At 50.9% G+C, this 24,913-nt stretch overlaps 1 protein-coding gene across 5 annotated transcripts in view; it reads right to left on the reverse strand.

Annotated features, from left to right (window-relative positions):
* Positions 1-19,900, reverse strand: part of PLA2G6 (phospholipase A2 group VI) — a 39,099-nt gene extending 19,199 nt beyond the window's left edge. For 2 of the 5 annotated variants that reach the window (XM_006102419.3, XM_023743795.1), the window contains exons 1-3: positions 19,779-19,900; positions 11,664-11,917; positions 159-374 (exon numbers count right to left, since the gene is read on the reverse strand). In XM_006102419.3, the coding sequence (XP_006102481.1) occupies positions 159-374; positions 11,664-11,872 (425 nt within the window). In that variant the 5' untranslated portion in view covers positions 11,873-11,917; positions 19,779-19,900. Of the gene's footprint in view, positions 1-158; positions 375-11,663; positions 11,918-18,747; positions 18,863-19,778 lie in introns of those variants that run through there. The other 3 variants (XM_014467763.2, XM_023743792.1, XM_023743794.1) reach the window with 3 other exon arrangements.
* Positions 19,901-24,913: the final 5,013 nt, after the last annotated feature.

Below are 24,913 nucleotides of genomic sequence, written 5' to 3' on the forward strand. Positions count from 1 at the left end.
AACCCAGAGGCAACGCTGCCCCTTTTAAGGCAAAGGTTCTGGGCAACCTTTGAGTTTACGGAGAACTGAGGCAGGAGGGAGAGATTCCCTGAGGCCCCATTCGCCCACACATCCCAAGGGTCCAGCCCTGCTGCCCCACCCGGCAAGGCCCCGCCCACCTGATGATGCGGCTGTGATGGAAGCACTCTCGGATGCCCAGCTCCACCGCCAGGTGGGCCACCGACCAGCTGGGGTGGCTGCGGATGAGGTCGGTCAGCTGCTGCAGGACCTCCACCTGCAGGATGTGGGCGGAGCTCTCGTAGAAGGGCGGCAGCAGGGAGGAATACTGCTGGAAGGTCACCAGGGCCTCGGCCTCCGTCTCCAGCTGGAAGAGTCTGCGCGAGACGGGCCAAGGTGGAGACAGAATGAGCCGAGGACCTCGACCACCCCCCTCGGGAATCAGAAGCCCTGGGTCCTCACAAACAGGACACTGCCTGCCCCCCGGGGTGCACTGACCCCCTGCAGCTGGACTACCAGCCCCACCCCACACACCCCTAAATGGAGCTGGGACTTGCTTTTTATTTGAAAATATTTCCTTCTCTCTTTTTTTAAAAGTACCATTATGTGGTGCTTTTAGATTTTGTTTTACCCACTTTCTAATTTGACTGTCCTGTCTGACAGCCTCAGGCCTCCAGTGCCCAGCCCCTCCCACACAGTAGGAAGTAAACATGTTATTTAACCCAAATGTCCAGCAGTAGAATGTTATATAAATTGTGTACATCTATGTGGTGGAACATTATGCAGCCGTGAGAGTCAGATATTTAAAGAACAGGGACAAGTCATTTTATAATGCTAAATTTACAAGCAGGATACACACTTTGTATGATACGCGATCTACGCTGTATTTAAAAGACTGACAGGAAATGTCAGAATGTGTATGATCGCATAACAACGTAAACGTTCTTCTTCATCCATTTCTGTACAATGAGTTGAAATTATTTTTACAATCAGGAAAAATGTTTTATTCATGAAAAAGAATATATATGTCACGCGAGGACATGCTTAGAGAGAGGAAGGGGGACAGGGAGAGAGAAACATGGATTGGTTCCTTTCCATAGGCTCCCGGCTGGGGATCAAACCCACAATCCAGGCCTGTGCCCTGACCCGGAATTGAACTGATGACCTTTTGGAACACAGGGCGAATGAGGCTAAAGCAACTGAGCCACTCCAGCTGGGGAGAGTTTTGTTCACTTTTAAAAAGCAGAGTTTGAGTCCAGGTCTGCTGTTATCCTAAAACTAGCCCTTTCCTCTCTGAAACGAGACTACCTGCACCTGCCCCACCTACCTCACCGAGGTGCTGGGAGGACCAGCCGAGACAGAAACGGAAAAACACTTTAAAAGCTGAAGTAATTACCCGCCGATGATGGAGGCTTGAAGGTCTGACCGGGGCTTCCAGCACACCAGGTGTTTCCCACACACCTGCACAAGCCCGCAGCCAGCCAGGGCCCAGGGCCAGAGAGGGGCTCGGCAGCGCCAGCCTGTTCTTTCCCAGGGAGAGCGATCGATCGCTTAGCAAATACCTACTGACAGGCTGACCTGCACTCAACACTGTCCTAAATGGAGGGTAAATGAAGGAACAAAACAGACAACAGCCCTGCCTGCCCTGCCAGAGCCCACATTCTCATGGGGGAGATCAACAGAATGAGCAAGGTGAAATCCAAATAAGGAAGTATGAGAAACAGACTGCCTGGTAAAAAGTGCCATCATGCCTGGCCGGTGTTGCTCAGTGGTTGAGCATTGACCTATGAACCAAGAGGTCATGGGTTCAATTCCCAGTCAGGGCACATGCCTGAGTTGTGGGCTCCATCCTCAGTGTGGGGCGTGCAGGAGGCAGCCAATCAATGATTCTCTCATCATTGATATTTCTATCTCTCTCTCCCTCTCCCTTCCTCTCTGAAATCAATATATACTAGTACGTGTGTGTGTGTGTGTATGTGTGTGTATGTATTTTTAAAAGTGCTATAGAAAAACAGAGTAGGACAGGGGGATATCGAAGGGCCATTCCTCATTCTCCGTGGCTGGTTTTTGCTTCATCTCGCCAACCTCTCAATGTTGGAGTGCTCCACGTCAAATTCTGCTGTGGTGTCAGGTATGATGACAACTGGAACCGGTCACTGGGTTTGGCATTATTGAGGCACGAGTGACCTTGACAAGAGGACTTCTGGTGCAGTGTGGGAACCAAAGCCTCATCAGCATGGGTTTAAGAAGGAATGGAATGTGAGAAACTGGAGACAGCAAATACAGACAATGTGGAGTTTTCCGCAGAGGGTGCAACTAAAGGCTCCTAACGGGAAAGTGCAATCCGGCTTTGCAATGCTGATAGGAAAGACCCAAAAGAAAATGGGGTCTCTCTGAGGACTTGCACTTCCGTAATAGCAGAGGTCACGTGAACCAGGTCACCAGCTGGGGACAACCAGAAACGCCAGACGAAATATAAAAAGCATCAGCGTGAGGCGCTGGATACCTAGTCAGACAGCGAAGAACTGCTGGGCGGGCAGGGATTAAGGAAACCCAGGACGTGAGCCTGCTGTTTAGGCTGCTGTTACTCGAGAGGCTCGAGGGACACGTGGCAGCATCAACAACCTCACAGGCTCCGGGGACAGGGACTGGAGGTCAGGGTCTGCAGGCAGAGCCTTGGTGACTGCCTCTTACTGTGGGTTGGGGTCCTGAAAGCCTTCACAAGGGCATGATGGCTCGGCCTCCAATAACTCGTTCCAGAAACTGGACTGAGGTGGTCCCCAGTGAGCGTGTTCCCAGGTACCTGGGAGACGCAAGCATAAAGGAAACCTCAAACTCGGCTTCAGATGACCCCTACAGCATTGTTCAAATCCAAAGTCTGGCACAATCACAACTCGCCAGGCCCATGAGATACGACAAAATAAAGGAAACCCAACAGAAACAGGTCTATAAGCGAAAGGCTGCACATGTTAAAGTTATCTGATACAGACTTTAAAATAACTGGGACAATATTCAAGAGGATAAAATGGAAGACTTACAATTTTGGTGAAGAACTTTAAACGATAAAAACAATAACCAAGTGGAAATTATAAAATTTTAAAAATGCAACTGTCAAAATGAAGAAAATGGCTAGGTACAACAGCAAATTATACAATGCTGAGATAAAATTAGTGGATAGGAACTAGGTCAGAAAAGAACGAATAGAATAAAGCATGGAGAGTCAAAAGATGGGAAAATACAGGAAAGTAGATAAAAGATGTAGAATATATAGTGAAAAGATCTAACATACATAATAAGTAGAGCCACAAAAACAGAAGAATTAGACAGAAGCCATATGTGAAGAGTTAACAACTGTGAACTTTCCAAAATTGACAAAAAACACTGATTTAAAATACCTTCTGAGCCCCCCTCCACCAAAAAGAAAAGCAGAAGAAGGGGAAGGGGAAGGGGAAGAAGGAGAAAGCGAAGAAGAAGAAGTCTACACCTAAGGACTTTGTAGCGGTTTAGAACATGGCTCAAAATCCTTCGACACTCCTCCCACTGGGAGGGAATCCGTGTCTCTTTACCCTTTAATCTGGCTCTGTAGCTGCTTTACTACTAGAATATGGCGGAAGGGCTACTGCCCTAGTTTCTGGACCAAGGCCTTAAGGAACTGGAAGCTTCTACCTCTTTTCTCTTGGGATCCCGCCATCACGCCCCAGGGAAGCTGAGCGCCCATGGAGGTGACTGTAGGTCCTGGACCCTCGGCCCCGGATGAACTCCCAGCCAACAGCCGGTACCAACTTGGCCAATTGTGAGTGAGTCATTTTAACAGTGGACCTTGCAGTCAAGCCACCCCAGCCGATGCTGTGTAGACTAGAGCTGAGCCTTTCACACTGAGCTCCACTCAAATTACAGATTTGTGAGCTAAATAATTGATGTTTTCAACCACCACATTTTGGAGTAGTTTGTTACATAGCAATACCAGAGAATGACATATATTGCTGAACATACTGTAACATAGCAATAACTGACACATATACCCTACTACGACTGCTGAAAACAAAATGCAAAGAGAAAATATTAAAAATAGCAGAGGAGGTCATCTTCAAAGGACAGCCAGTACACTGACAGCTGGCATCTCAACAATGAAAGCCAGCGACAATGGAACGACATCCTTAAAGAGCTGAAAGAAAAAAACACCAAAGAGAATTCTATAGCCAGAAAGCAGACAAACACAAAACCTACAGGTATGAAACTGAAATTAAAACATTTCACTAGTCAGCCTGGCCGGTTTGGCTCAATGGTTGAGCGTCAATATATGAACCAGGAAGTCACGATTCAATTCCCAGTCAGGACACATGCCCGGGTAGTGGGCTCAATCCCCACTGCGGGGTGTGCAGGAGGCAGCCAATCAGTGATTCCCACCATTCATGTTTCTATGTCTTTCCCCCTCTTCCTTCCTCTCTGAAATCAATAAAAATATTTTAAAAACCGCCAAAAAGCAAAAACATTTCACTAGTCAGAGAGAGAGAGAGAGAGAGGGAGAGAGAGAAAGAGGCAGGCTGTCATTAGCAGACCTAAACAAAAGGAAATATAAAATTATTTTCATGAAGTAGACGGAACCTTATCCCAGGTGAATGATCAACAATAAAGATGCTGGGGGGGAAATGAAGCCCATGAAAATGGTATATTTATAGGCAAATCTAAATGAATATTGACAATGTAATGTCTTACTGTGCTTAAAATAAAAGTATTAATAAGAAAAAAGAACATGGCATAGAAGCCTGGAGGGGGGTAAATGCAGTGATAGGGTTCCCAGGCCCGGTTATTGTTCTGGAAGATTCTAGAGTACCAATTATACTTCAATAAGGCCAAGGATGTGCGTTACAATCTCTAGGGTTCTATCAAGAACTGTGGAAGGTTTCAGATTTTGCCCTAGTTGCAAACTAACAAGTTAGCCTGACACAGTTTCATGGATGCTGGCAGGAGACACAAGATTCCTGGATCAAAGACAAAGGGCAATTTATTACTCACAGCAACAGCAGCAGCCAGAGTATCAGCATTTGTGCCAATTCCCTGGGATCCAGTTCCCACAGGGTGACATGAAGAGGGTCAGGTGACACCTGCTCATGTTGCATCAGAGGAGAGAAACCCTGAGTGCAGGGAACTGGAATCTTCTATAATTGTCAATGAGAAATCTGTTTAAGCTTTGCTCTGGAGGAAGATATTGTCTTTATTACACAGGAGAGCAGGCAAGCCGGCCCTCTGCTCTGGAGAGAGACCCTGTCTCTGCCTTCCAAGGCTGCTCACTGCAGACATCCTTGTATAGACAGCCCGAGCAAAGGCAACCAGCGTCTCTGTTCACAAGATGTACAGAAACGCAAGACACCCATAGAGAACTGTCTCTTAACAGTTATCACTAACAGACAATAGAGTGTATAACTTCCAGGCTGACAGAGAGGGAAAATGGAATAATTAGAAAACACTCAATCATGAATTGCAAAAGCATCATGGTAAGTGGGACAAAAAGTCAGACTCCTACGACTGTGTGCTGCCTGATTAAAAGGTAAAACTAGCCCAGCCAGTGTGGCTCAGTGGTTGAGCATCGACCTATAAACCAGGAGGTCACGGTTCGATTCTCGGTCAGGGCACATGCCCGGGTTTCAGACTCAATCCTCAGTGTGGCCCGTGCAGCAAATCAGTAATTCTCCCTCATCATTGATATTCCTATTTCTCTTTCCCTCTCCCTTCCTCTCTGAAATCAATAAAAATATATATATTTTTAAAAGCAACAAACTCCTAACAAGAAATAGAGAAAATACAAAGTACCATCTCTTCAGAGCCTTCAGATACTAAAAAGAAAACAGGATATTATGAACAACTTTATGCCAATGAATTTGACAACTTAAAGTGGACAAAATTTCTTGAAAACACAGCATAGCAAAACTGACACAAGAAGAAAGAGAAAATCTGGTAGTCCTATATCTGTTAAAGAAATTGAATACAGCCCTAGCCAGTTTGGCTTAGTGGATAGAGTGTCAGCCTGAGGACAGAGGGTCCTGGGTTCGATTCCAGTCAAGGGCCCAGATTGTGGGCTCAATCCCAGCAGGGGGTGTGCAGGAGGCAGCCAATGGATGATTCTCTCTCATCATTGGTGTTTCAATCTCTCTCTCCCTCTCCCTTCCTCTCTGAAATCAATAAAAATATACAAAAGAAATTTAATGCATACTATATTTTAAAAATTTCCCACAAAGAAAACGCCAAGCTCAGATGGCTTCACTCATGAATTCTTCTAGACATTTAAAAAAGAAATATCAGTTTTAAACCATTTTCAGAAAATGGAGGATTACTTATCAACTCTTTTTATAGTCTAGCATAAAGCTGACACCAAAATCTGATTAGAATATTTCTTAAAAGGAAAATTATAGGACAGTATGTCTCATAAACATGTATAGGAAGTGCCTGTGGGGAAAGTAGAGTCGAGAAAGATGTTCTTTAAAGCACATTTGTATACAATGGAAAATGTCCAGTAAAGAGGGGGAACTGTGTAGGAGAGGAAAGATGACAGGGGGATGGCTTCAATGAGACCCATGAGTGAAGCATCTCTAGCCGGAACAAACAAGGAAGGCCCAGCACATGGGTGCGATTGGGCAGACGGGGTATAGGGAGCTTATGGTACTTCTCTTCTGGTTGTTTATTTTCTCAGTGAGGCAGATGCCAGGCCGTCTGTGGGGGTGAGCATGAGGAGGGTTGGAGGTAGAGGAGAGGACAGGTATGCCGTCCAGGAGAGCCGGACAGGGATGACCCCGAGAAATGCCGGGCTGCCAACAGGATGACAGGTCACTTGGAGCTGATGTCATGATTTGAGGTGGGACCAGTGGGTGTGGAAGGGTGTTCCGTCAGCCATGGTGGAGAGAACGGGAATGAACTCCTGTCGGGGTTGTGCCCAGCAAACATAATGGAGAGAGAGAGCTACAGGAAAGCGGAGAGTATGTGCAAGGGTGTGACTGTGAGGATGGCCATGGCGTTGAAGCGGTAAGAAGTAAAGTCCATGGAAGGGATGGGAAGAGGTTTCCTGACAGGCAGCTGCACGGCAGTCCAGGCGCAGAAGCACTGCGGGCTTGAGAGCCAGCCCCCTTCTGCGAAGCGGAGATCACGTGTCGCACGTGCCTTGAGGTGAGAGGCCTGCTTCTGCTGGGATGCCAGTGAGGGCGGGCAGGTTTCATCAAATAGCATATGCCACAGTCAACGTCACAGTCAATGATTAATTCGTACCAGGAACACAGTATGGACGTTATCACAATGTACACAGCAATGCGACAAGCGACTGCCTGGGGCTCACAGCGGAAGAGCCAGGGCCCTGGGCCATATGTCAGGCCGGGGCCCAGGATGGGCCCAGGTGAGCTGAGCCCCTGCCAGGTGGCTCTGGTGAAAGGAAAGGAAGAGGTGGGCTCTGGAGGCAGAATGCCTGGGTCTGAATCCCATTTTGCTACTGACCAGCCATGTGACCTTGGGCAAGTTACTTAACTTCTCTGAGCTGCGTTTCTTCCCCTGTAAGACAGGGTCATAACCCCACCGCTGGGACTGCTGCGAGGATAAGGGAGTTAACACTGAGTGAGTCCTCTCACATGGGACGCGCTAATAAACCACAGATACCATTATTGCAGCTGCTGCCATCTGCAGCAGCCGGAGTCCAATCTCTCCACCCAGCAGGGGTGTTGTGGATTCACAGGCCTTAGGCAACAAACCTGGGGACTCCCAAAACCCGATTCCCTTCATCATCCTAAAGCAATGTCTGCCAGCTACCAGCAGCTACCGGACTGCAGGAACACCTCCACCTGGGCCAGGCTGGAAGCAGGACTCTGGCATCTCTCTCTCACACCTTCCTGCAGTTCAAAGCCCCCCAGGCAAGTACAGGAGGAGATGTGTACAGAACAGAGTCTCATCCAGCAGGGTGTGGCTCAGTGGTTGAGCGGCAACCCAAGAACCAAGAGGTCACTGGTTCGATTCCGGTTGCTGCAGGCTCTATGCCCAGTAGGGGTTGTACAGGAGCAGCCAACTGATGATTCTCTCTCATCATTGATGTTTCTATCTCCTCCTCCCTTCCTCTCTGAAATCAATTCTTTAAAAAAGTTTAAAAAATAAAATAAATTTTAAAAAGGACCGAGTCTCAGCCCCTGAAAAGGGTGTCTGCTATACTGAGCCTTCTCCCTACACACCGCAGGGTGTCAGAGCAGTGGGGAGGCCCTCACTCCCGGGCACACCCCAGGCCTGGGCTCTGACATTTCAGCAACACTTCATAACAACCTCCGCTCCAGCACCCCACTCTCCAGCCATCTACTCACGCTTCCCAGCTCACCCCTCCAGCCCCGACAAAGGGCCTGGACACCGTGGCCCTTGATAAATACTGTTAAAGCTGAATGGATATTTCACACTCATCTCACAAACCTGACATGTGCTAGGGAGTCACACCAGGATGAATAAGACAGAGCCAGCCTCTACCCTCTCAGGATCTGTGGTCACCAGGCAGGCAGCCCACTGGGCGCAGGGATGGGATTCCAGTGGGACACACAGCAGTGGCACCTATTCTAGCCTGAAAGCCAGGAAAGGGCAGGAGAAGTGAGGCCAGCAAAGAAGGGCGAGTGTTCTAGGCAGAGGTGAGAGTCTGGGCAAAGGCCAGGAGCACAGGGAGGCCAGACATGGGACCAGAGGGAGAGGCAAGGCCCTAGGAGGGGCCCTTTCAAGCCATGCTCATCAGCTGATGTGTTAAGGACATGGCAGCCCTTGAAGAGTTGATTAGGGGAGTGGGTAATCAGATTTGTCCTCTAAGATGATTCTGAGAGGAGGGCAAGACTGCAGACAGAGCGCCTGGCCAGTGTAGCTCAGTGGTTAAGCGTCGATCTATGAACCAAGAGGTCACAGTTCGATTCCCAGTCAGGGCACATGCTCAGGTTGTGGGCTTGATCCCCAGTGGGGCGCAGCCGATCAATGATTCTCTCTCATCACTGATGTTTCTATCTCTGTCTCCCTTTACCTTCCTCTCTGAAATCAATAAAAAATACATATATTTTTTAAAAAGACTGCAGACAGAGCAACATCCCAGGAGGCAGGGAGCAAGGAGTCCATGCACACAGCCACCATGGCCTGAAAAGAGAGCCAGCAGCAAAATGGAGAGTAACGGGACCCCTGATTTTGGATTAGAATGTGACTGGAATGCAGCCTCCCTTGTGACTAATTCCTGGCCAAAGGCATTTAGGTGGAAGGCATGTGTGCAACTTCCCAAGAAGTGTTCCTAAAGAGAGTGCCCTTCCGCCTTCCTGTTGGCTGGAAAGGTGGCTGTGACAGCTGGACCTAAGGTGGCCAGCTGGGACCATGTGGTGGCCCAGAGAACGGAAGCCACACATGGGGGAGCAACAAGACAGAAGGAACCTGGGCCCCTGAGGACTTTGAGGAGCAGGGCTGCCACACCAGCCCTCTCTGCCATGGCTGTCACTTAGGAGAAAATGGAAATCCTATCCTGCTTCCCCACTACCCTGTGGGGCTTCCTATCACTCAAGCAGGACCTACGTGTAACTGACAGAAAAGCAGACTCAGGATGTACGTGGGAGGAAAACCAACAGAATTTGTTAAGGACCCAGATGGGGCTGTGGGAGGCGGAGGAATCAGGATCACTCCTGGGTGTCTGGATTGCACAACCATGTAGATGGATGGTGATGCCCTTTGCGGACACGGAAATGCTTGGATGGGAGCAGGTTAGAGAGGAGAGCAGACAGACGCCAGAGCCAAGTGAGGAATGTCAGGAATTCCAAGAAGAGACATGAGCTTAGCTTGAAACCCCACCCAATTTGCTCTTGTGCTGTCTCAACACATGGAAACAGCTGCACACGAAGAGACATGGATGCGGAACCAGATGACGCCAAGATCCTGCTTCTTCACTGCCTCCTGCGCAACCTGGAGCAGCCTGCTCACTCCTGAGCCTCGGTTTTCTCATCCACACGAGGAGACGCTGCCTGCCTCGCTCCCCTCCGCAGGCCGCTGGAGGATGCGCTGATGCACCGCATGCGGAAGTATGTTGACGGTAAGGTGCACCAGCACAGGCGTAGTTACTAAACTGCTGGTAAAGGGTTCAACCTGCGAGATGGAAGTCTGCCCAGCGCAGGGCTCAAGCCTCCCAAGACAAAGCTGGAATCCCGTCAATGGATACTGACAACTCATAGGACTTGGGGATGATTTGCATGTGGAGGGTGTGGAGCCCCCAGGGCAGGGCACCTCAAAAGCAAGGATGGCCCTGGCCCGGTGGCTCAGTTGGTTGGAGTGTCATCCCGTTACCAAAAGGTTGTGAGTTCGACTCCTGATCGGGGAGTGTACGGGAGGCAACAGATCGGTGTTTCTCTCACATTGTCGTCTCTCCCTCTCTCTCTAAAGTCAATAAAAACATATCCTCGGGTGAGGATAAAAAAAAAAATAAGGCTGAGTGGCCCTCCAAAGAGTGGACCCACTGCCCTGGTCAGCTGTGCTCTCCAGAACAGCAGCCCTCAGCGGCAGGCCTGGGGAAGGGCAGCCAGAGCTCCAACTAGTCCTGCTTTGTTTAAACTATGTCTGGACTGGCCACTGAACTGTATTCTTGCCCACCTGCCCACTAGGGTGCCTCTGCCTCAGTTTCCCTGTGGAGCCAGGCCCTGAATTCTCACCTGATTGGCTGGGGCCGATACGTTGCCTTGCTCTTCTCCTGGTGGCTGGACCTTGACCCCCAGCTGCCACTTCCTGAGACTCTTGCTGCCACACCTGCTTACTCAGAATGACCCTGAGGCTCCCTTCTCACCAAGGCCCCGGGTGCACCTAGGATCCAGCCGGAGCCTTCTGCCTGCAGGTCCCCCCTCCATGCCTCCCACGTCTGGAACAACCTTATCCGTTCTGTTCTGCCTGACTCACTCCTACTCATTCTCCCGCACACAGAGGAGCCCACCAGGAAGTGGTGCCTCCTTGTGTCCCCTGTTCCGTGGGCCCCTCACGCAGTATTGCCTGGTGTGCAGGTGGCCTCCCCCAAGGACTGAGCGCGTTTTGTCATCTCACAGCAGCAGCTGGGCCTGGCCCAGGACTCCAGAGACACGAGGTGCTCGGAGCATGGTGACTGGATGGATGGAGGACGGGATGGCGAGAGGAATAAATAAACGGAAAGCGGCTGTTAGTACAAGCCCACTCAATGCCAGCCTGCAGGATCCCACGCACCTCTGGACCGTGCATTTTAGGTCCTTGGCCACTCCCCTCCCCTTTTCCTAATAGCCCTGCAGCTGGCTTCTGACCCCTTCCTTCTAGCCCATGGCCGACCCAGTGTGCCCTGAGAAGTGACAGCTATCTACCTGTTATAAGCTCTCCTGAACAAAACTAGGCTAGCTCCTAAAGACTGTCATGCCTTTAAGACCCAGGACGACAGGTGACCCCTGGGCCTTACCCTGTCTGCATGGGTCAAGCCCCACTGCAGGAAACAGCCCAGTCTTCTGTGCCCCCTGCCCCTGCTCCAGGGACCCGGATGGGCCAGAAGGAGGGAGTCTAGGAAGCCCCGCTCTCCAGTGAAGAGCGGTTCCCTCTCCCACCCCTCTCCTGAGCCCTCAGATGTAGACCCAAAGCCAGGGACCTGGGGGAGTGAGGGAAAGATGTGTGTGTCACAGCAGACCACCACTCACCGGAAGGCGGTCTGTGAGTTCCGGGGGCTGACCAGGATGCAGTCCCAGGTGCGATTGGGAAAGCTGTGGAACAGCATCAGCTGCCCTTCCTCCCGAATCCGGCCACTCGAGGTGTAGTCGGCCAGAGACACCTCCTTCACCCGGAACGGGTTAGAGAACAAGCTGGTGACGCTGCTGAGGGTGTTGACCAGGCGGCCGAAGAACTGCATCTTCTGCGGGGCCGGTGGGGGGGCCCTGCTGCCTCCCCCCTCCGTCTAGAAGAAATCGGGGTCTCTGGTTAGCGGGGCTCAGACTCCCATCTCACCAAGGGCAGCAGTTTCCTGCCCAGGTGCCCATGGCTCCCCTCCAGCGTGGTCCCCCTGATGCTGGGCCTGGAGGGAGCTGACAAGGAAGGGAGAGAGAGAATGGCACTGATGGGAGGGAAGAGGCCTTGTGGGGGTAAGAGAGATGCCACCGGCACAGGCGACCGGACCCAGTTTCCCAGCAGAGACTCAGTTTCCTCATCGGTGGTACGGAGCCGTGGTGATCAAATGAATGCACACACGGGCGGCCCTGCCCTGGGCCAATGGAGCGGTTCTCCTTACGTGGGGAAGGGGGAGAGTCAACTTTTTGGTACGCGAAGAGCTTGGCAGGGTCATTTCAATTCCACAAACAAGCCAGTGACCCCTCTCTACCAGAAACCACCAGGGGAGGGAGGTTAGTGCTTGTCTGACACCTTTAACACCGGCCACGCTGGTTTCCCAAGGAGCTCCGAGGGAACACAAAACCGAGCTCCCGGAAATGAATAGGAATGAAAAGACTTAGAAAAAGTGAACACCTATTTGGGGGGACATTTTACGTTTCATGTTCACGGGGTCACAGTTTCTGCTGTTAAATTATCCTGTTTGGATGATAGAATGATTATATTTTTAAAAATGTATTTTTATTAATTTCAGAGAGGAAGGGAGAGGGGGAGAGAGATAGAAACACCAATGATGAGAGAGAATCATTGATCGGCTGCCTCCTGCACACCCTACACAGGGGATCGAGCCAGCAACCAGGCATGTGCCCTGACTGGGAACTGAACCATGACCTCCTGGTTCATAGATTGACGCTCAACCACTGAGCCACACGGGCCGGGAATGGATGACAGAATTAGATGTCTTGTTATTTCCTGGGTTCCCAGAAAGCACTCTGCCTTCCCGAGTGAGTGTCACCAAAGTCAGGTGACACTCAGCCAGAGGCCGCCCTGTCTCTGTGCGGCACACACCTGCCAAGAGCGTGTCCGACCCCGAGGACCGAGGGTGGAGGTGTGGGCAGGGGAGTGGACACTTCAGTGGACACTAGTCACACCCTGGCTGTGTGATGAGGAGCAAATCAACTTTAGGAATAACAGGAACAAGAGGCCTCATTTAATTCTCTAAACAGAGAATACGAGTCAATAATAATTACATCAGAGGCGTTTACTGAGCACTTACTAGGTAGTAGGCCCTGAGCTAAACACATCACGTCACTGTCTCGTGTTATTCTCACAAAACCACAGGAGGCAGATGCACTGAGCACACCGCACAGCTCTGGAGCAAAACTGTGTTCAAATCCCAGCCTCACCAACAACTCAGGAAAAGCATGTGGCACTCTGTGACAGGCTCAGCGGCACCGAGTCCACGACGTACCCGTGCTGTTCATGGGCCACAAGCACGGCCTGCAGAGCCCCTGCCCCCCTCCCCCCCACCCCCTGCAGCCTCTCCCCTGGAGTCCCACCCTGTCAGCTCCAAACCACACATGATTCCAGAAAGCAGTGCTGTTTCACGCCTCCTTGCCTGTCTGCGTTGACCTGTCTCTCTGAAATATCCTTCCTCGCCTTTGATCCTCCTGTACAATTCCTACTACTACTCACACCAGACACTCACGGGCCTCGCTGCGGGCCTGTTCCAAGAGCTGACACCTATTAACCATCGCGTCCGCACCCCCACCTACACAACTGTTACCATTGCAATCCTCATTTCACACACGAGAAAATCAAAGCACAGAGAGGTAGAGTGACACACCCAAGGTCACACAGCCAGATGGGCGGGCTCTGGAGTCTGAGCTCCTTAAAGGCAGGTGCTACCCCTCTGTACACTCACCCCTAGCGCTAAGCTTGGCCCACAGAAGTTTGTTAAAACATAATTTACATAATTTAATGGAGTGGAAATTATGCACAGCAAAAAAGAGAGAAATAGACTGATAGAAAACATACCAAAATACTAAGGGTAGATAAGGGTATAGGTTTTATGGGAAATTTTTTTCTTTTCCCTACTTTCCAAATGGTATGGAAAATTATTCTATTTTTTTAAAGAAAAGTAGGTGTGGTGGTAGCCGGAGGGAAACAAGGGTGGGAGTAGGTAGAGGTTGCAAAGGGGGGACAGATGGGGATGGAAGAGACTTTGCTTCGGGCGATGAGCACACGATGCAGTGTGTTTTGTTGAGTCGCACAATAGAAACCTGTATGGTTTTGTGAACCAATGTCGCCCCAATAAATTCCATTTTAAAAAAGAAAGTAGGCGTATAGGGGAGATGGGGCCTGTGGGGGCCAGGCGTGGCTTAGAAAGACGGCAGGAGGCTGCGGAGGGCAGGCTGGCTGCCCTGGGAACGGTGCTCGCAGGAAACGGGGAAGCCAGGAGCATCGGCAGGGAGCCCACTCAGGTTAAGGGGTCCAGCTGGATGAAGGAAGGTACCCCGCCCCAGAGGAGACACGCCCTGCGGGTCCTGCCACGAGGGGTGCCTCCCACAGACAGCAGCCTGACCGCTGAAAGGACACACCTGCTCTCCTCCCGCCCCCGGCTGGGCAGGAGGGTGAAATGACACAATGCGGGGCAAGTGGCCAGGACGCTCTGGGCACACACACAGTGGCCGTTGTTATCACGAGGTGGAAGAAAGGAAATGAAAACCACCGCGCCACATCCTGGAACAATCATCACAGGCCAACGGGGAAAGTGGCCAGTGTGGCATGGACAGCGCATGCCTGCGTCCTGGCTCAGCTCATTCCTGTCCCCCTCCCGTCCCCACCGCCTCTGACCTCAGACCCAGGGGTTTTTCCAGCGCAGCTGCAGCAGGAGGACGCAGGACGCTGGGCTGGGGAGCCGGCTGCCTTCCCAACCTGTAAGGTCCCTCCCAGCCACCGCTCCCCTGCACAGCCTTGTCACCCTCTCTTCCTCTCGCTCTCACAGCTGCTTGCCCTTTGACCTCCCCATGGTGTCCACATTTGCTTTCACTTGCTGACAACTGTTCTCATCCTCACCTGGGCTTGTTCTTTGCACCTGGGTGGTGCCAGGTCACCTGACGGCCCTACCCTGCTGGGCACCTGCAGCTGCTACAAGCAGCCCTCAAACGCCACAAGCCGTACGACACGAACGAGAGCTTGGTGGTGACCGTGATGGCAACAGTTCTGACTCTACTCCAGGCAGCCTCCAGGCGTGGGTTTTGCATCCCCTGGAGTGTGGCTGGCTGTTTGGCCTGTTCTTAGTGTTGCTCCCCCGCCCCCCACAGAGGCCCAGCTTGCCTGCTCAGGTCCTTCAGGGAAGAACTGCAGTGGCTGCTGGGGTGAGGCGCCCCTGGAGGAACTGTGAGGCAGGAAGGACAAGCACTATTATCCCCATTTCCGAGAGGCCTTAAACTGTGGGTGTTCAAAGAGCAATTCAAGAAGGACGTGTTGCTGTCCACCAGAAAAACAAACAGAAAGCCCTCACCGGGATCAGAGGCGGCTGGAACCAACAGGTAGAATCTTGGGTGAACTTCCTGGAAGGGGTTCATAAAATGAGTAGTCCCAGGGGGACCCCACGCCCAGTCCCTGTCTAAACAAGTACACAGTCCCTTGTGGGGAACGTGTCGGGGAAGAACGGCTAGAGGAGGTGACTCTTGAGCTGTGCCTTGAAGTTGGGGACAGGGTAGAGGTCCTCCCAGCAGACGGAGCCCACGAGAATGAGTGGGAAAGCCTGGGGCCTGGAGCCCATCTGGGAAGGAGCATCGTCACTAGTCCAGGTGGCACAGAGGCGGGGCTACGACTACCGCTGCTGTCCACATGGATACTGGTCACCAGGCGCCGTTTGTCCAGCACCGGCCATGCCAGCCTTGACCACCGCCACCCTGTCAAGTGGGCTGGATCGGTGTGGCAGATGGGGGAGCTCATGGTGAAACAGCTCTCCCAGAATGGACACCTCCTGGCCTGTCCCCCCTGGAATGCCCCCCCCCCCAATTCCTGCCAGAGCCTCTGCTCCTCCTTCAAGGCCCAGCTGCGCCCTGGGAACCCTCAGGGCACTGGATCTGCCCTTCCTGCCACACTCCCTCCCAGCTCACCCCACAGCCCTTTCTGTGCCTACGCACCATGAGGGCCTGGTCCACCCACCCATCTTACACCCCTCTGTGCAAATCAGACCCTGTGAGGTAAGCATCTATGTGGGCTGGCCCAGCCCACCCTCTAGCCCGCTGCTCGCACTGCTGCTCCAGCCACGCTGCCCACTGCAGCCTCACGGAGCATGCCACTCCGACTTCAGTGTCCCTGCACCCTCCCTCCCCCCTCAACCCCCTAACCCCCCGCCCCCGCACCTATCTTCTGTCTCAGAGGATGCTCTCAAAAAGGACTGTTGGACAAATGAATAATCCCTTGTCCTTCAAGGAGGGGCTCATATGCCACCTCTTCTAAGAACCATGCTCTGTGTCTCCCCTGCTCTCAGCCCCTGGTGCCCCTGCTCCTGCCTCTGTACCCCCCACCGCCCAGCGCACACACACTGCAGTCCTTACCCTGTACTTATGGGGGTGTATCTGTGGGTTTGGGCTGCCCACCTGCCCCCTTCTGATTTGTTTATCAAAGCACCTAGCACGTAGTGATTTAGCCAAGCACCTAACATGTTTGGTGAATGAACCAGTGAGAACTAGTGAATGAGCCGGTTGGAAGCCCACAGGCCGGCACCTCTGAGGCGCTCCTCTCTAACTCCTCTGCAGGTGGTAACAGAACACACACCCTACTCCCCACCACTCGGAGCTGCATCACCTCTAAGAAAGGCTCAGGGAGCGCTTGACCCTGCGCCAGGGGAACCTTTACAGGGCTCCTGCTGGGCCCCAGGAGGGACGCTGCGCTTTGGTCTGGAAAGCTCAGCTTTATAGACACGAGCTGAGCTCACACTCCAAGGGGGGAAAACTCTCACAGCCTCTGCCTCCTTCTCCAAGAAGCCTGGCCAGAGGGCAGGACGCCGCTGGGAGGTGCGTAACAGGATCCTCAGGCAGCCGGGCCAGGAAGCTGACCTCACGGGACTGGCCACGTGGGGACCCTGGGAACACACGCAGAACTGCTCCAGCTGGAAATCAGGCCTCCTGAGCCGCTGCTTACGACAGGATGTCCCATGATCGGAGCGATGGCCACAGGACAGCGACACCCTCCTGTGCAGCGGATGGCTCCACGGGGTCTGATCAGAGCCCCGGTCGCTGGCCACTGCGGGCTCCCTTCCTGCACCTCGGCACGTGAGCGCATCTCCCCACAGCCACCTGCTTTGCGGCTGGCAGGGAATTCTCTTTCTGCTGGCTGCCTCGAAGCTCACAAGTGCCCGTTACAGAGGGCAAGAGCAATTGTGGGGAATACGGGAAACCGATGCCCAGGGAGAGGAGATGGGAGGTGTTACCTGCAGCTGGACTTATGCCTTCTTCCTGAGACTCCTGAACAGCACTAGGCAGACGGCCTGCACATAATAGGCACTCAATTGGTGTGTGAGGAAAGACTAGATGAAAGTGGGGGTCAAGTCAAATGCCATCTCCACCTCCCATCTGAGCCTCTGGACCGCCAAGGCTGCCTACAAGACAAAATGTCCCTCCACACGTTCACTCTGACCCCAGCTCATCCCTCATTCCTACGCGAGTGACAAGTGGGGAAGAGCTCGCTCCTATACCCCTGCACCCCAACACCACTGCTACGTTCACCCAGCACCCCCTGGGTACCAGGCGCCTCACCACATCTTTTAGGTAATTATCATATTTAATCCTCAAGACACTCATAAAAGAAGGTACACTTCTGCCATCTTACACCCAGGAAATCGAGGCACAGGAGGGTATGTAACATGCCAGATCTGAACCAAAATCGTTGGAATCCAGAGCCCCAGCTCGTACTCCTCAGACTCCCTCAGGAGCAAGCCTGAATGGGAGATGGCTGAGTCAGGCCTGATTTTCAGGCTCTTGTACTCCAAAAGCTGAGGCCCCGGCTTACATACGCACTGCCATTCATATGAGTCAGAGCAAAAGGCTCTTTCAAAAAAAGGACAAGGTGTCCCTCTCATTCACTCTGCTCAGCTGGACCATGCCTGCAAGCAAACTGCCCTGGGAGTGCTGCTGGAGCTGGACAGGAGACACCAATCACTAAGAGATCTTTGGGCTGATGGCATGGCCCATTCTATGTATGACTCACTCTACAAAGATTTATTGAAGACCTGTTACATGGCAGGCACAGTTCTAACTGCTGAGAATACATGAATGAACAAAACAGACAAAATCTCTGCTCTCCTAGAACTTATGCTTCAGAGGGCTGTAAATCAGAAAGAAGATAAACAGGCAAAATACATGCAAAGGTTTAAATGCTGATTAGGTGCTCCTTCACTATAGCAATGCGTGAGCGCACACACAATTTCAATTCCTCCTCCCTCTCTTGCTGATGTTATTCTGCTGAGTGAGAAGGAAATCCCCTTTTGAGGACTGCCGGGTACCCCCAAGCTATGGCTGTCATCTAAGAAGACAGTAACCCACGGGAGGAGAAAAAGTGCCCTGGGCACTGAGACAGCAGCAGTGACCCTTACACAGCCGGGCACTCACACGGGCTCTGGTGTCACCAAGTCCTGTATCCAGATTCCAGTTCCAACCAACATGAGTTGGTGTGATCTCAGGCAACTCAGCTGCCCTCTTTCCTTATGTTAAAGGGGAATAACACTGGCTACATCAAGGGCAGCCTAGAGCATAGTAAACAGCCCATCAGTATCTGTTAAATACATGAGGAACGAATGAATGGTAAGGTTAACATAGAAGAGAGCCTGACTCATAGCGCATGATCAATAAATACTGCCAAATACTACAGAAAAGACAACGTTACCTTCTACTTGTCTTCCCCTCCTCGTCTATGACAAAATAGCAAAAGCATGCATTTGTCCAGGACCATACTGATCTCAACTCTGTGCTTTTCTGCATTATCTCAGTTTGAACCTCACAGCAGCCTTATGAGGGCAGGAAATGCAACCCCCCCCCTCCCCCCGTCACAGATGAGGAAACTGAGACTTGGATGAAGAATAGCCTCCAAACCCCAGTAACATTCTCAGGCAAAGACAGTAACAAAAACACTGCACTCAGCCCAAGGGTGGAGCACATGTGTTGCCAAACCAAACCTGCCTAACTTCCTGTTGGGCGGGTAAGAGGCAGGTGAGGGAAAGATCCAGAAGCTTAGGGGAAGGGAAGGTATTTGTTTGATAGTCTATTAAAAAAAAAAAAAGCCCTGAGTCCTAGGCCCTCCTCCCTCTCCCACACCCACGGGCTTGCCTGTCCCAGTCACACGGTCACATGGGTCACATGCACCCTGTCACCAGCTTCCAGGTCATCTGTGGGAGCAGGAGGTGGACAGAAGATTAGGGGGTTGGGGGAGACTGGGGTGAGGAGGCTATGGGGACGGAGGGAGCATGGGTGGGGGAGCAAGCAGGGAAACAAATGGGGGGGAAGTGGGGAGGAAATGGGAAGACACAGGCAGAAAACTCAGGAGCGCCCAGAAAAAAGGGGGGGCTAATCAGTGGGGCCAGAGTGAAAGCGGGGGCCACTGAGAGATGGGGAAGGGAGGAGGGGCTGACTCAGGAAGTTAGGGACAGAAGGGAGCCACACAGGCTGGGGTGCCGATGGGGACCCACGGTCAAAGCTGGGGGTTCCTGGGAGACAAGAGAGGTCACGGGATGGGAGTTGAGGACGCCGAGGGTCAAAGGGAGGAATCTGGGGTGGGGGGTACTCGGGTGTCACACAAGGGTGAATGGAGAACGTGCCTCAGGGAACACGGGGAAGGTGCGAGGGAAGGACCACGAAGTCTGGGCGCTGAGGAGGTTGGGGGGGCCCCTCAGGCCCCGCCTCCCCTGCCCCGTCACTCACCTCGGCTTACTCAGCACTTCTTTGTACTTCCGCAAACAAGCCCCCGGCCACAGCCACCGCTCTCCGCCAATCAGCGGAGGCCTGGCCTCCCGGCCGAGCTGAGGCCCCGCCCCGGCGCCGCGAACGCTGCGCGCGAGGGAGGCGGGACGGGAGCCGCCATATTTTCTAACCGCCCAATGGCCGAGGCTCCCAGCCGGAGGGGGCGGGCTGTGGGCTGTAGCCAATCCGCGCCGGCGGCGCGCGGCCATGTCTGTGCTGGGCGGAAGGCCCTTGTGACGGCGCGTTGGCAGACATGTTGGTGAGGGGCAGAATCTCAGCCTCCTCCACGCTCCGCCTCCTGAGAAGGTCAGGCCTGCAGTCTTGGGGACTGGCTCATAAAGAGAAAACTAAACCCGGTAAAGACATGGGGCAGAACAGGGAGGAACCAGGGTTTTATTTTGCCGGCTACCCCCAAGCTATGGTTGCCAGATTTAGCAAATAAAAATACGGGATGCCCCGTTAAATTCTGCCTGGTTAAGTTTAAATTTCAGCTAAACAACCAATAATTTTAACTATAGTTACGCTAAAAAAAAAAAAAAAAATTCTGGTAATCGGGCAGCCCTACCCCAAGCCAATCTCAGGAATTCTCTTAGCACCTTTAGTACGAACTTGAGCAAATTGATTGCTGTGAGCTCCTCTGAGAAGTGAGCGCAGTAACACCTTACAGGACTGTGAGGACTAGAGATACGTGAGTCCCTGGGCCTGCAGCGGCTGGGATTTCAATAAATGGGGGCTGTTATGGTCAATAGTGTTGAGAATGGGGTGTGCTGGGAGGAAACGAGGAGACTGGGTGTTAGTTACAGGCCTGCTTCTGACTGAGCAGCTCAGGTCTCCTCTCCTGCCCGCCAGGCTCCATTGGACACCTTCTACTCCCCTAACGACCCCCCAGCCCTAGGTCACATGAATTCTCCAAACTGCTCTCTGTCCCCGTGGGAAATGGAGTTGCTGTTGTCATTCCTGTGGAAAGAAGGGAGTTTGGCCCTCAGCCTGTCCAAAGATATTAATGCCCAGACTGAGGGTGGCCAATGCAACCGGGGCACGGTTTAGTTAAGGCTCTAGACCAGTGATTCTCAACCTTCCTAATGCTGCGACCCTTTAATACAGTTCCTCATGTTGTGGTGACCCCCAACCATAAAATTATTTTCGTTGCTACTTCACAACTGTAATTTTGCTACTGTTATGAATCGTAATGTAAATATCTGATATGCAGGATGTATTTTCATTGTTACAAATTGAACATAATTAAAGCATAGTGATTAACCACAAAAACAATATGTAATTATATATGTGTTTTCCGATGGTCTTAGGCGACCCCTATGAAAGGATTATTCGACCCCCAAAGGGGTCCAGACCCACAGGTTGAGAACCGCTGCTCTAGACAGTTACAACTAACCATAGTGACCAATACTGGTACCGAGCTTTGCCAGAGTTACAAAGGAACCAGACTTCACATCCATCACTGCTGGGGTGAGTTACTCTGGTTGGCATTTTTAAAGATATCAATGTAAGAAACGATAAGCTTTATGAGTTTATTTGTGCCAAACTGAGGACATATGCTGGGGAGCAGGATCGCCCATGCCCTGGAGAATAACAGTTTTGCAGTTTCTTTTATGCATTTGAAATTCAGGAAGGTTAGAGAAAGCAAGGTGGGGGTTGGATTACAGGATCGTTAGCAAGATTCTGTGCTCTCTTGAGGGTTAACATCCCCTTTGAGGGGTATTACTTCTGGTATTTCAGAGATACCAGATGTTAACCTAGATGCACAAGTGCAATGGACAGGGCTGGCTTAAAACTTTTCACTAAAGAAGGTATAGACCTGGGACAAGACTACCCACCATGACCTCCCAGTTAGGAATTTATGACCTTATCACCCTGTGAGGTTATCTTCCATTCAACTCCTTTTTTTTTTCCTATCCACACAGATGAGGAAACTGTTCCCTTAAACAAATTGAAGTTTTGCTCAAGAGTTTCAGCTTGGAGTGGAGAGAATGGGATGAAGACTCAGAATTCTCCATGAAAATATTTTTTCCTACACACCCATAGCAAGTGAAGTTAGGGTGATGGTTATCCGGGAGACTGCAAAAGACCAGGCATTCCACCCACTACCAAAAAAGTGTAGTTTCAACAGAATGAGTCCCATTCTTCAGCAAACATCCAACTTTGTGTTCAAGGTGAGTCTGCAAGGCGAATTTGTCAACATGGACACACAATGTGATCTGAAATGCGGAAGAGGCCAAGGGAGACTGGATCGCTCTTTAGACACACTCGAAGATCCATGGAAGGCATTAATCAAATAGGACCTCAGGACTTAATGAGGTGAGTGCTCCTCCCCTAGGTATATCTGGCAAAAATTTTTCCATGAGTAGATAAAGCAAGAGATGAAATATAGTGGTTATTAGGTAGCACTGAATGAGCAATCAATGGAAAGAGAGGGTCAAGTAAGCCCAACATTCTGTTGGGTTTCTACTGGATTTTCCATTGGAGCAGATCAAATCAAAAACCTTCTCTTGAGGGGCTGTGTTAGGTCCTGCATCTAAGAACATCGCAGAGCAAGGTGTCTGCCTTCTAGGAACCCAGCCTCCAAAGGGTCAGACTAGACCAAGTCCCCTCCCTAAGGAGTTAGGTGGAAATTTAACTGACACGTTAACAGTGCAGTTTTACACTCTTACCTTGTCTGACCCTCACAACAACCCTGAGAAGCAGTGCTATTCCCCTCACTTTATCGATGAGGAAACCAAGGTTCTGCAAGGGGAAATGATCCCCAGAGTCATAGGTCAATTAGAGGCAGAACCAGAATCAGGACCTGTCTTATCTTTTCTTCCCCTAAACTATAGAAGTTCGTCAATGTTCTTGATGCTGATGATACCACGGTGAACCAAATAGATAAAAGTCTCTGTCCTTGTGGCGCTCACAGCCTGGTGGGGAACGAAAAATGATAAACAAGATAGAGACGTCAAACATGGAGTGTGTTTTGCTAAAGTCTGTAGGTGAAATGTCATGATGTTAGCATCTTTCTTTCAAAATACCTTGAGTGTTGAATCTGGGGCTGTGTGTATATGAGTGTCATTGCATTAGTCCTTCCATTATCTCTGTTTGAACATTTTTTCTTAGAAAAGCAAGCAAGAATTTATTGACTGCGGCAAAAACAAACAAACAAAAAACCCCACTTAGGACAGTGAAACAAGGAAGGGCATAGACAACGCAACAGGAGAGCCTAGGCTGGGTGGCTGGGCTCACTGGGAAGGCAGAGAAAACGGGGCCTTGGAGACAGTTTCAGGGGGTTAGCCTAGAATGAGCCGTCGATGCCCATCCCTCACCTGGTTGCAAGTTTCATGGGGTCCTTGGAGTTTAGGAGATACGTGCTCCCTGAAGGGAGAGCGCACCTGAACATTTTTTTCTTATATTGATTAAGGTATTACATATGTGTCCTTATCCTTCCATTGCCCCCCACTCCCCCACTCATGCCCTCACCCCCCTGGTGTCTGTGTCCATTGGCTAGGCTTATATGCATGCATACAAGTCCTTTGGTTGATCTCTCCCCCTCACCCCAACCCTCCCCGACCTTCCCTCTGAGGTTTGACGGTGTGATCAATGCTTAGTGGAATCTATAGATTGCTTTGGATAGTGTGGACATTTTAATGATGTTGATTCTACCAATCCATGAACAGGGTATGTTCTTCCATCTGTTTATGTCTCCCTCTATCTCTTTTTTCAGTGTCCTGTAGTTTTCCAAGTATAGGTCTTTTACCTCCTTAGTTAAGTTTATTCCTAGGTATCTTAATTTTTTTGGTGTGAAGGTAAATGGGATTGTTTTTTAAATCTCTCTTTCTGTAAGTTCACTATTGGTGTATAAAAATGCCATAGAGTTCTTGGCATTAATTTTGTATCCTGCTACATTGCCAAATTCACTTAAGTCTAATAATTTTTTGATGGAGTCTTCAGGGTTTTCTATGTACAGTATCATGTCATCTGTGAATAATGACAGTTTTACATCTTCTTTTCCAATTTGGATGCCTTTTATTTCTTCTTCTTGTCTAATTGCTATGGCTAGCACTTCCAGAACTATGTCAAACAGGAGTGGTGAAAGTGGGCATCCCTTTCTCATTCCTGTTCTTACGTGAAATGGTTTTAGTTTTTGCCCATTGAGTATGATGTTGGCTGAAGGTTTGTCCTATAAGGCTTTTATTATGTTGAGGTACTGAACATTTTTATAACTGAAAATTTTGGGAGAAATATAGTGGGTTAGATACATGCTATAGAGTAAAAGTGGGGAGGAAAGACAGGGAAGAGTTGCAGTTTTAATCAGAGTGGCCAGAGGAGGCCTCACGGAGAAGGGAGACATTTAAATAAAGACCTGAAGGTTGATGAGGGAGTGAACTACATGAAAAGCCAGGAAAGAGTCCCAGATGGAGGCAGCAGCAAGAGCCAAGGCCCTGAGGCGGCATCTCTCTTGCCTGTTTCCGGAAAAACAAGGAGGCCGTGTTCCTGAAGTCAAGCGAGAGAACAGAAGCAAAGCAGGCAACGAGGCCAAAGGGCTATTGGCGCCTGTAGGACACTGTGGGCCATTTTTAAATTTTTTTTCTCTCGCTGTAAGGGAAATGGGGAGCCATGGAGGCTTTTGAGCAGAGGAGTAACCTGACCGAACTTACATCTGAACAGACCTATCACAGGACAGACTATAAGAGCAAGGCAGAGGCTGGAGGCTCGTGAGGAGGCTGATGCAGAAACCCAAGTGAGAGACAGTGGTATGACTATCCTGCCATTTAGTCAGCACAACTGTAGCGTCATTACCGATGGGGTCTGTGTTATGACAAAATGTGGACGGTAGAGAGGACATGGTGAGACGGCATTGCTGAGATCCTCCCATAGGAAGTTTTCTGAGATGGCTCTTGGAGGGGGGGGGGGGGGGGGCGGGGGGCACCCTATCCCTTCTGCCACCTCTTTTGTCAGAAAAGTTTTATGGGAACCCGGCCACACCATTGGGTTCCCTCTGTCTATACCTTCCCCAATGGGAAAGTTGAGGAATTGGGAAAAAAACCATCTGGGCCACAAAGCCTGAAAAATTTCTATCTAGCCCTTAAAAAAAAAAAATATAT

Source organism: Myotis lucifugus, unplaced genomic scaffold, assembly GCF_000147115.1.
Source record: "Myotis lucifugus unplaced genomic scaffold, Myoluc2.0 scaffold_413, whole genome shotgun sequence".
Taxonomy (NCBI): Eukaryota; Metazoa; Chordata; class Mammalia; order Chiroptera; family Vespertilionidae; genus Myotis; species Myotis lucifugus.